The sequence below is a fragment of the Anastrepha obliqua genome, chromosome 3 (genome assembly GCF_027943255.1).
Source record: "Anastrepha obliqua isolate idAnaObli1 chromosome 3, idAnaObli1_1.0, whole genome shotgun sequence".
In the NCBI taxonomy this organism is placed as follows: domain Eukaryota; kingdom Metazoa; phylum Arthropoda; class Insecta; order Diptera; family Tephritidae; genus Anastrepha; species Anastrepha obliqua.
In genome coordinates, this window is record NC_072894.1 from 15173498 (window position 1) to 15186209 (window position 12712).

Sequence of the window (12712 nt, forward strand, 5' to 3'; positions counted from 1 at the left end):
GAATGTATCATAGCGTTCAGCTGACGTATTCTCCCCTCTCTACGGCGCAGCTGACTATTTTCTTTTTTTTATTCTACTAAATGACTTAAATGAATTGTTTTTTTGACACGTTTCGCAGCATCCCACGCACGTACCCACCGCTACTGGACCAGGTGACGGTTGGTTTTGTCATCCATTGGATGGCGTCTGCCTTCAGTATTAAAATCAATCGGCATGAAATGATGAGGTCAAAATGACCCCTGGGTCCTGAACTAATTGGGGGACGATGGCTGTGCAAAAAAAAAAAACCATTTTCACATTTAATGTTTAGAGGCTACGCTTGACTGCTTCGTAGCAAGAAATATTAAACTTAACTCACATTCGTTTCCTTCTTTAATCAATTTGGAGAAGACAGAGCATTCGTTCCTCCTTCCGTCAGAAACCTATTTTGCTGTTTAACAGTTATAGTAACAGTACTAGAAGCCCCGTCAGTGTAGGGTATATCACCGATCGTCTTCGTCTGGCTCATCTAAAGGTAGGCCCAGGAAACATGCTGTGACGACGGGTTGGGTCCAGAAGGAGAGGAGTGTTAGATGAGTAGGTTTCAGAGGGCATGTGAAAAGGTGCCTTAGTGTCGTGGGGTGTGCCTTCACATGCCGGACATATGTTTGGCATGTCGGGGTCGATTCTGGATAAGTAGGAGTTTAACCTGCTACAGTAACCAGAACGTAGTTGTGCCAGTCTTACGCGTGTCTCACGCGGAAGCTGGAGCTCTTCATCTTCTATAGGTGGTGGTTGGTTGTTGTTGTAGCAGCATAAACATTCCCCATACACGTGCAGAGAATGCTGTCGGAGTGACAGTCCCTGGCCGGATATAAATTCGGGTCGTTCCGGTAACGTAGAACCGACTGTCGTGGGAACGAGGTGGTTGTTGGTCTCCGATTACGGCATTCACAGGGCGGGAACTTAAGATCGTGGTGACGGTCTTCCGGTGAATGTCGTTTATTGACTATCTAAACACTTTCTGGTCCAGTAAATTTCTGTCAGTTTTGTCTTGGATCTCGTCGGCATAGTTTAAGAGGTGTCTCCTGACGTGCCTGGGAGGCAGCTCAGGCTCAAGCAGCTGTCTGCAGGGGTGAAACCTGCGGGAACATCCTAGCAGGAACTGCTTACTGAGCAGTTTATTGTGCTCCATTACAGGGAGCATTTGTGCCTCGTTGTAAAGGTGTTGAACAGGGGAGAACAGGAGGCAACCGGTCGCTGTCCGAATGGCAGTATTTTGGCATGTCTGTAGCTTTATCCACTGCGTGTTACTTGTTCCAGGCGACCAGACAGGCGCAGCATAGTTGAGAACCGGCCGACCAATTCTTTGTTTTTGCCCCAAGTGCTGCCAGCAAACGATTTGAGGAACGTCGTTGCTGATGGTGTTCGGCCAGAATATTCTACAGATGAAGCGAAGGCATTTGTTGACTAAAGATTTTAGACTCTATGTGATGGTGTTGGAGACCAGCCATGCTTCACTATCATACAAAAATACTAACTGCACAAACCTTGGCACAATTACGTTCTGGATACTGTAGCAGGTTAAACTCCTACTTATCCAGAGTCGACCCCGACATGCCAAACATATGTCCAGCATGTGAAGGCACCCCGCACGACACTAACCACCTTTTCACATGCCCCATCAAACCCACTCATCCAACACCTCTCACCCTCTGGACCCAACCTGTCGAAACAGCTTGTTTCATGGGCCTACCGTTAGATGAGCTAGACGAAGATGACCGGTGATTACACTACACTGACAGGGCAAAGGTACTGCTATAACAACAACAACAACTAACTTCACACTCACTAATGCACTTACGGTAGTCTACCGAGGTCGCTTGCAACGAACATAATTTATATGAATTTTTAACAATATTTCAGTTGTACATCCGTAGTTTCTTCTTATACATACCCGTACAGCATTTATGGAAAAAAGTTGTACCAATATTTTTGTCTTAACTACAATAGATAGTTGTATTTTATTGTAAAATATAGTATGCTTGGGTATATTGTGTATTTGTAAATAATGTAAGCCCATACAAATATTCTCATACTCGTAAAGCAAAATCATCCATTCATTCAAATAGGCATATCGTACATAGTCGCTATAATTAAATATATTAATGTTTATGTTTACGTTTATTATAAGCAAATATCTTGGCCAGTTACATTATTACTTTCCGTTCGCTTCAAATTAAACATTTAGCTGTACAAAAAACCGAACTAAGTGAAAGTAAGCAAACTTACAGAATAGGTTTCAGATTTTGAATAAATTATCAATGCGTATGATTTAGATTATATGTATGTATTATATTGTAATTCGTAATATAAATAAATGTATGTTATGTACGTTGCTAAAACGAGATGATGGAGGGTTTGTGCAATCCTAAAACAAAATTATAATCGAACACGATAATCTTTTGAAGTATATATGTAGGTAGATATATATTTACAATGTCTAAAACGAAAAACACATACGTATATATATAGCACATAAAAGCTAGAGACAATTCCCTGTGGCAATCCAACACAAATGCGGTACATTTTAGTGCACATATAAAACACACAAAGATATTGTACCAAAATGAGCATATTTTTCAGTTTGATTTTTGATTTTTGTTTTTTTTTTTTTTGCATAAAAAACACATTCGAAAGTGCTGGTACCGCCCGATAAAGCATCGCATCATCATGCAGTCAATTAAAGCAACGTTTGGCATCAGCCGTTCGTACACAGTTACATAGCTTGTGATGAAAAAGTCAATTCTTGGTGGCAAATCTGAGATTGCTCAAAAACGCCGCGAATATAGTCTTATAGTGAAACTGCAATTTGCTCGAAATAACGGTAAAACTTCGAAAGAGTTTCATGCTTTGCAAATGAATAAGCGCTGATCGACAGCATTCCGAACGCTGCTGCAATGTAGACAAATTCGATGGATCGTTTCTCCATTCAACAGCCTAAACTCTTAAAGACGTCCAATAACACTCAACGTTGAGGACTTATTTTTGCGCATTGGTTGTACGGATAGTGGTGGCACCAAAATCTCCAACTGCGGCGAAGGTGAACTGCTGCGGTTGCCCTCTTCATCCACCGCCTCCTGTGACATAGATAGATATGGTACATATAGAGTGAATAAATTTGAGTTTGGTATAGTACAGAGGTGGTGAATGCACTTACGTGTATGTTTGCACAGCTTGCCAAACGCATTTGCGCTAGTTGCGAGGCAGGCGTCAATGAGTTCGTACTGCCAAAGGGTGGTGTCATCATGGTGGAGACGGCTCGTTTCAATTTCGAGGGGGTCTTGTTGAATGAAAATGCACGGCCCACCTGAGCAAAGTAAATATTTTCTTCATTATAAGCAAATAAGGGGGAGGAAAAAAAGCCAAACATTAACCAAACTACATACATACATGGAACAATGCAAATAGATGATAAAACTGCTACATTCATACTTAAATTGTAAATGAAATAAATACAAAACTACCAGTAAACACGTAGAAGTTGTTACATACAGTGAAACAAAAATAAATTGGGGCACTTGTTTGTTCTGACTTCAATCCTATTATAACTGGGGAACACGGTTGAATCAATTTTCAAAAATCAAAGGCCAATATAAAGTATTCAATTCAGTACTTTATTATAAAAAAGGAAAATAATAAAGTGTGGTTAAATTTCAAGGGCCGATGTTGAATGTGAACCACATCTAAAAACGTCAAGTTTTTTTCTGCATTTAATTTGACATTTTTCAATTTCAGACTAACTCAATTTGAACCACGGAAAGATACACAATCGAGCAACGCGTTAAAGTTATTCAGGCTTATTATGAAAACGAGCGTTCAAATCAAAATGCATATCGCGCACTTCGTGATTTTTTCGGTCAATTTAATCGTCCAAATGTGCGTACAATGGGAAAAATTGTGTAAAAGTTTGAGCAAACCGGGTCTGTAAGAGATGTGAAAACATCAGTGCATGCTCGTACAGCTCGTACTGTTGAAAATATTGCTGCTGTTCGCGATAGTGTGGTTGAAGAGCCGTCCACCTCATCTCGTTGTCGTGCCCAACAATTGCACCTCTCACGCTCGTCGCTGATGAACATTTGCGTAAAGACTTGCATTTGCACGCTTACAAGGTGCAATTGACTCAAGATCTAAAGCCTCTTAGCCATTTCAAGCGTCGTCAATGGTCAGAATGGTGGCAGGAAATGGCAACACTGAATGACCAATTTTCGAAGAAAATCAACTTCAGTGATGAGGCACATTTTCACCTCAGTGGATTCGTCAATAAGCAGATTTGCCGCATTTGGGCGAATGATAATCCAAGAGTGATTGCCGAAAAACCAATGCACCCACAAAGAGTGACTGTTTGGTGCGGTTTATGGGCCGGCGGCATCATTGGGCCGTATTTTTTCCAAAATGAGGCCGGTCAGGCAGTTACTGTGAATAGTGTTCGCTATCGTGAGATGATAACGAACTTTTTATGACCCGAATTGGAAGATATGGATGTGGACGATATGTGGTTTCAGCAGGACGGTGCCACTTGTAGCACAGCTAACGAAACAATGGTTCTTTTGCGCGAAAAATTTGATGGCCGAATAATCTCAAGTCGCGGCGATGTCAATTGGCCGCCAAGATCATGTGATTTGACACCGTTGGACTTCTTTCTTTGGGGTTATTTGAAAGAAAAGGTGTACGTCGATAAGTCAGCAACAATTCAAGAGCTAAAGGATGTGATGATAATTCGGCACATTAACGGCATAGAACCTCAATTATGCCTCAGCGTCATCGAAAATTTGACCCCTCGAATGGAAGTGTGCCGCCAAGGCCGCAGCGGCCATTTGGCCAATATTTTGTTCCATACGTAATTGAGCCATACCAATATTATCATAATAAAGAGAAATAACAACAATGTTCTAAAAGAATTGTATTTTATTCCAAATCAACACCGGCCCTTGAAACTTAACCACCCTTTATAATAATGGTCTATGGATAAGTTCGTGCGGTTTTACAACAGATGGCGTAACTTGATTATTATTCCATCGATCCACATTTCCAAACATTCATTGGAGAGCTACTGTCGTAAGGCACAAACGTCAGTATAAGTTTTTTATTTGAAGCGTAAACAACAATATTTTTACCACACTTGAAAATGTCGAATTTCGTGCCAAATAATGTGTTTTTGCGGGGAATTCTTTAATATGAAGAAAAAAGCAGCCGAAAGTCATCGTATCTTGGTGGAAGTTTATGGTGAGCATGCTCTAGCTGAGCGAACGTGCCAGAAGTGGTTTGCACGCTTTAAAAGTGGTGATTTTGGCCGCGCCGCCAAAGTTCATGGATACCGAATTGGAGGAATTGCTCGATCAAGATCCGGCTCAAACGCAAGAAGAGGTTGCAAAAACTTTGGGAGTTGATCAATCAACCATTTCCAAACGTTTAAAAGCCATGGGAATGATCCGAAATTCAAATTTCGAAAAAAAACCGCATGAACTTATTCATAGACCTATTATTTAAATTATTTGAAAGTTTTCCAGTAAACAAAACAATAACTTAGTTTCACAACTCAAACGTAAAGTGGGAAAGTAATGAAAATATGGAAATAAAGGAAAATTTATGAACTAACATTTTGTGCAGTATCTCTTTACACTAATTACTGCATGCTGTCTACTAGAGTTTTGATGGCACCTCTTGGAATATTTTCCCATATCTCTTCAATAGCTGATTGTAGGCAATTTTTACTACTAATCTGCCGTTTGCGCAATTCTCTTTCAATGTGGGCCCACACAAGTGCTCAAAGGGATTGAGATCTGGACTCTGAGCAGGATGGCTCCATACTTTTTTTTACATTATAAAGCAACCATTCACAGTTACATTCAGCATGGTTTGCATTGGGCTGTTATCGTGCATGAAGGTGAGCGTTGCTGGTAACTATAATTTTTCGACAGTTTTTCTGTTGATATTTCTAGATAATTTACTGTAGTCATAATGCCTTCAATAAAATAAAACGTACCCACTCAATTTGCGGTCATTTTTCACCAAATCATTACATGCCCACCACCACGTTTCACTGTACTAACCACATTAGACGGATTGAGCGCTGTACCTTCCCTTCTCCAGGCAAAACTGCGGTCATTCGACACAAATAAGCTAAATTTTGCCTCGTCGGTGACAATAGCGTTGCTCCAAAAATTCATTCAGCCTGCTAACGTATTCTTTAGCGTAGTTCAACCTTTCAATCGCATTAATCCTTGAAAGGAGATTTTTTCTGGGAGTGTACGCTCTGGATTCGTGCTGTGCCGAAAATGTCTGATAGTTTGTGGGTGTACGTTCATTATGGAGAGCACGCTGCCGTGGTAAAAGCCGAAAGGAAGTAATAGAAAAATCGGCCTACCGAGAGGTAGTACATGAAAAGACGATATGTTTCGAGAGCTGGACGTTTGTCATACTCGTGTCACTGTTTGTCACTTTTGAAAGCGATAATATCACTTTTGAGGAATAAACTTGCATTCTGAATTTTATGAATATATTCCGGGAACTTTTTGGTCAAGGTGATATATACCCAGCGTATGTTTTGTCAAAATATTATTAGTGGGAAATTATTTCTGAATTACAAATATGAAATCGGAGATTTTTATTTTGAATATAGGTAAGTCTCAGACGTATCGCATGTTTTACTTCTTACTCAATTTATTTTATATGCATGAGAGGAGAGAGAGACAAACGGATTGAAAAATTAAGATTGAGAAATAATTCGCTTCGATTGCGAAGGTGAGAAGAAAGGAGTTTTCAAAGGTTGGCTCTGTTGCCGTCATATTTTATAACAGATGACCAGAACAGCAATGATAGTTTCTCTAATGGATGGATACAAAGTTACTAATTACATCCAGCAGTCAGAATATTCAGTAAGGCTTGCCATTTCACCAAGCATCGTTTCATGTTTGCCAAACATAAACTATTAATAAATAGAATTCCATCACGGGAGGTCGCCATCGGACGAGGCCCATTTTTCGCTCAGCAGATAATGCGGAATTGTCGCTACGGGAACTAACATAGTCCGCAAGTGATCGACTAAGTAGCAATGCATTCACAAACGTTAGGTCGGTTCTTGTATTTCTCCAATAAAAAGAAGCCAGTAAAGAAATTTCTAAGAATTTGATTCATTCTTAGAGAGGTAAATGGTGCAACAAGAACGCAAAACCTATAAAACTGTTGCCGGAACAACGTTGCAACATTCGAGATGATATTGCCGGAACAACGCCGCCCATATTGAATCTAGTCATCAAACATTGAACCGATCGTTCGAAACACTACCAGCCACTACCACTCACCACAGCACTTAAATCATAAACACGCGGACTTAACCAAACCGAGTTCGCGAAAGAACCGTTCTAGTAGCGTTGGATCTGTCTAAAGCTTTTGATTCAGTCAACTATGCCACGCTGCTAGTTGACATTCAACAATCTGCTTTCCCGACAATCGTATGTCATATTTCGAGATCAAATATCAAAACAGATGACGTTTAAGCAAGGAATGACACAAGGTGATGCATTTCAACTTCTATATTTCGAAGCTTGCACAACCACCAAAGGGAAATTCCTTAATCGCATGCGCTGTAGGTTATTCAATATTGACGTGTGGCAATGACATTGTTGGTTTGTTTTGAAAGGTGAACAGTTATCTCTCCACTCTTTCTCGCTATGCCTGCATGTGAATGCACACCGCAGAACGGTAGCTATCTATACACCGCATGACCGCTTATATCAACTCATCTAACATCCCTTTTCCCTTAGGCTCATCTCGGCGAAAAGCCCCCACGCGGAGGAGCCGTGCCAAATTTTTAATTATTTTCACAGATGAGGAGTCGCTATTCTGCACTGTTTTACCTATTATGATTTATAAAATTTTGGGATAAAAATCGATTTTTTTTTTTTGCATGTTATTGTAGTAAAACATTTCAAAAATACCGTGTTAAAATTTTAAGTCAATCCGAGCAAAACTTTTTAAGTTATAGAGCATAAAGCCGAGCCGCCTCAAACATCTGCCGAGACGCAGCAGTTGCGCGCGTAGTCCGTTACAAACTTTAAACGCGGTTTTCTCGAACCTTTTTTTTTAAAGTGCGTAGTCATTGGCATTTGAAAACTACTCAACCGATCCTTTTGAAATTTTGCACACATATTTTACATATAAAAAACCTCCTCCCAACGTTTTTTTTTTCGCCATTTTTTTTTATATTAAGGCGGTTTTACACCTACAAAATGGCGGCATTTTTTCGTCAAAAATCACTTTTTACTTCAAACGACTACCAAATGGCTGACAATGAAAATAAATCGTCAAAATAAACGTTGGGGGGAAGTTTAACTCATACTTTAACTAAATTATTCGATTTTTTTGATTTCAGATGATTCTACGCTGAGATATGCTGACTGCTGCAAAATGTATTTTTGAAAAGACGTCTACGTAAATGTGCTCTCATTCGCTCATTTTGCAATATTTTTACATGAAAATTTTATCAAATATTCTTGAAATGTTACTTTATAATATGCAACAACTTTTAATAAACTGACTTGAACCGTTTCGCTACAATAAATTCAAGAAAAAAGTGTTTTTTTTAGCGTTTATCCCTCAGAAACTCATTTGCATATTCAGCAACACGAAACTAATCTAAAAATCATTTCGTTAACGAGGTGCCAGAGATCGAACTCAAGGAATTATTGTGATAAAATTTATTTGGATAAAAACGTAAAAAATGTGTAACAAATTCTTCTTTCTCTTTCATCTAGGAAAACTATTAATACTGCACACATTTAAGAAAACAAAGAGTTATATTTCATTATGAAGCGAATATCCTACACGAATAAAATAAAAAAAGTGCGTGTAGCGTAGTACACATAACAGAAGTGAAACTTTCAAGGCAGACAAAGAGGGAGAGACCCGAGAGAGAATGAGAGAGAGAGAAAGAATATATATCTAAATAAATTCACAACATTTGCAGAGAATACAAATAGACAAAATTTACAAAAAACGGAGAAGGACCGACCGGTGTAGGTAAACGCCGGACACAAACCGTGGCAACAACGCGCACTACTCCGAGCGTGTATCACCCGCACAAACGCAGCGATTACAGGACCGCAGCAACGGCACAAATTACCGCAAGGCGATACAAATAAATCCGACGCCGGAATGGATAGCACTTTATAGTACGCCCAAGCATTAGCCAGGAAACGGAAATAAGCGCCAAAAAGTAGGCACCAAAAAAAAAAAACGCCAAAAAAATTGGGACCAAAAAACGCCCCAAACAGTAGGCACCAAGGAAATATCACGCTAAAAAGTAGGCACCAAAAATATATTTCCCACAAGTTTGCACCAACAAACAAGCGCCAAAAACTAGGCAGGGTTATTTCTCACTTGAAATTACCAACCTCAAGGAAAAACTCAAGAAAAATAGCTTAGAGTGTATCTAAGATATACATAAGGTATAGCTAACTCTCTCTCCTTTTCCTCTACGTTATATCTTTTTTTTTCTCTCGCGGAACGAAAATGGCCAAAACGTTGCATGGCCTTGAAATTTTACTCTCCATTCTCACTCGTCCATCGACGCCTAAGCAGCATTTTTAGCACCTTCTTATTAGCTTACAGCAACAATCGAATTAGAATACAAGAAAACAAAGTTTTACAGTACTACAGATATTTATCCAAAAACCAAGCTTCTTAACTCACCTTTTGACGTGTGCGTGCCGCCAATTTAAACGCCTTCGACAATGTGCTCAGATTCACATCACTGATATCCACTTCCAACTCTTGTGAGGTGCGACTCAGTAATGCGCTCACCGTGTCCGTGCGACAAGCATTTTCAGCCATTTGTTTGCAAAGCAACTTCAAGTAGACCACCTTATCGGTTTCTTCATCGGCTATGGTGAAAGAATGCAGTTTCTCTTTGTCTTGTCGACAGAGCAAGGCAAAAGCGCGCGGACTGTCGGTGATGTCAATAACGAAACGTATCGCATTCAACGATATTAGTTTCACATGTTTGTGTGATTTGGTTGCACTCGGCGATTTAGCAGTGTTGAAAGCACGCGAACGCCTTTTACACACCTCAATGGTGTCAGAGAATAAGTACAACATCAGCGAATCGCCACGGCCACTCAGGCTGTCGGACAATTCAGTTACTTCACACTTGGAAATGAAACTACGATTCGAGGATACTAGATGAGCCTGTTAGAAGAGGAGCGAAGAGAAGAAGGGTTACAGAAAATCAATATACAATTCCACAATTAAAATAAATGCACACTAATCAGACTTACGGGACAACCTTCAATGTCATTGAAGATATCAAATATTGCCATGCGCGATTCCGTCTTCCGCTTGTCCTCGTTGATATGCATCATAACCTCTTTGATGGCTTTCAATGCTTGCTCCAACTTAACATAGTCTGGATTGTTTTTATTTGTGTGCTTTAAAATGTCTGCAAACCATTAAATTAATTAGAAATTTTCCCAGTTGAGTATGTGCACGCCTATAAATAAAATAGGAAATTTGTGCCGCTACTCACCGTTCAACAACAAACTAATGCTAGGCAGTCGTTGCACGGGACGTATCATTAGATCCTGTAAGCTCTGTCGCCCGCATTCTGGTTTTGTTTGATTGATTTTTAAAAATGCATGGAAGCGTGGATTTTGACTATCACATTGTTGCAGCGTTTCCTTCATCTGTTCGAAGAAATTCACGTAGGGTGGATATGCTTTGGTTAGCTCATCGCGGTATTGCAGTATGATTTCGCCAATTAGGCAATCCTCTGTCCATTTACTCTGTATCGCACGCAATTTTTCCAACATACTCTGGTGCACTTCATGTATGGGCAGAAAATTGTTGAAAATCGATTTGATCTCGGATTTATTGAGTAGTGCATCGTTGGTCTCGGCAATTTCCTCGAGTGGGTTCTTGAAGAGCTGCAAATTAAAATTTTCAATTTACAAGTGAACATTGAAGCTTTTTACAACATAAAAGTCTAGGCCGAGTTTGACTAAACTCATGTCAGAGCTGAGCGATAAGAATTACGTGGGTAATTGATTGGGTCTAAGATTAAGATTATTTTAATCGCAACTTCATTATATTTTTAAAATTAGCATTTTTGTAATCGTAAACTTAAAGCGTCTTACTTTTCGGCAGATGATGAGACAGTCGGCTCTACGTTACAGCCACGGCCAGGACTTACAAATATACGGCCGAGGACTGGCACTTCACTGTCTTGAATGGAAAATGTTTTTGTTGTGAAGCAAGCAAAAATTTTGATGGGCAATATTACGCCCACTTTTGGCTAGTGTGTGTATCTTGTAAACAGTTAATAAAACTGACCCAACTTAGTAATGCATTACTCGCCACCACACTTAGATACGACGTTTCCACGACAGTCGGTTCTACGTTACCGAAACGACCCGGATTTATATCCGGCCAAGGACTGTCACTCCAGCAGCATTCCCCGTATGTAAGTATGGGGAATGTTTATGCTGCTACAACAACAACGACTCAAATATTATTGAGATCGGGCAAAAAGCATGAACTTTTCATATATTTCGTCTGATGTTACAAGCTATACACCAGTGCTCATATAATTAAGTCATTAGGAAACAAAATTAAAAAAAATCTAAAATAGCATATTAATCTTTGACATACGGTATATTTTTTCTCAGCAGAAGGAAGAGCAGACATTGCTAAATCGGCTACTTTCATCATTCTGAGTCGTTTGGTAAATATATGTATATGTCTACTATATAAAGGATTTTCCAATTATTTTTAAAAGATCAATGGTTTCATTGCTTGTGTGGCACGTAGCGCCGTCCTGTTGAAAATAAACGTTGACCACATCAATACCATCCAATTCTGGCCATAAAAAATCGTTAATCATCTCTCGATAGCGCAATCTATTCACCGTAACTGCTGCTCCAGCTTCATTTTCGAAAAAGTAAGGTCCGCCGGACCATAAACCGCACCAAACAGTCACACGTTAAGGATAGAGGGACTTTTAAACAATAACCCTTGGATTTTCGAAGCCCCAGATCTGACAATTTTGCATGTTGACGAAGCCACCGAGGTGGAAATGGGCCTCATCGTTCAAGATAATTTTTCGATGGAATTCCGCATCATTGTCGTGCATTTCAACGACCCAATCAGATTTGGGACGCGACGTTGTTGATGATTGGCCGGCTTGAGTTCTTGTGTTAACTGGACTTTATAAGCCTTAAGACCCAAGTCTTTATGCAAAATACGGTGTAATGGCGTTTGTGGAATGCCGAATTCCAAAGAACGACGAGGAATGCGCAAGGCTGGGCTTTCTTCAACACTTTCGTGCTACAACAGCAATATTTTCGGCTGTTCTTGAGCGACGTGCACATCACTAACTTGTCCCAACAGCTCGAATTTGTTCACTAATTTCTGTATTGCGACCCGACAAGGTGCTTCACGATGAACCGTCTCTGCCAAATTTTCACCATTTTTATAGTGAATTTTAATAATTTGAATGCGTTGTTTAAGCGTGTGTCGTTCCATTTTTATTAATGGCGTAGTTTTTACTTGTCAAATATCAAAAAATTACAGCTTCAAAAGTGACATCTACCGAAATAGCGGCTATTCAAAATAACAGCTGTTATTGGAAAACCCTTTATCTATCTCGATGCCTTTATCGGTACTCTTACATACAACC

The 12712-nt window shown here is 39.7% G+C and overlaps 1 protein-coding gene across 4 annotated transcripts in view; it reads right to left on the reverse strand.

The window, feature by feature from the left end:
* Window positions 1–2119: 2119 nt before the first annotated feature.
* The window catches only part of LOC129242969 (protein ECT2), a 66918-nt gene continuing 56325 nt past the window's right edge, over window positions 2120–12712 (reverse strand). For all 4 annotated transcript variants that reach the window (XM_054879948.1, XM_054879947.1, XM_054879949.1 and 1 more), the window contains 5 exons: window positions 10565–10961; window positions 10317–10477; window positions 9733–10227; window positions 3200–3349; window positions 2120–3119 (listed from right to left, as the gene is read on the reverse strand). In XM_054879948.1, coding sequence (XP_054735923.1) covers window positions 2988–3119; window positions 3200–3349; window positions 9733–10227; window positions 10317–10477; window positions 10565–10961 — 1335 coding nt within the window. In that variant the 3' untranslated portion in view covers window positions 2120–2987. The remainder of the gene's footprint in view (window positions 3120–3199; window positions 3350–9732; window positions 10228–10316; window positions 10478–10564; window positions 10962–12712) is intronic.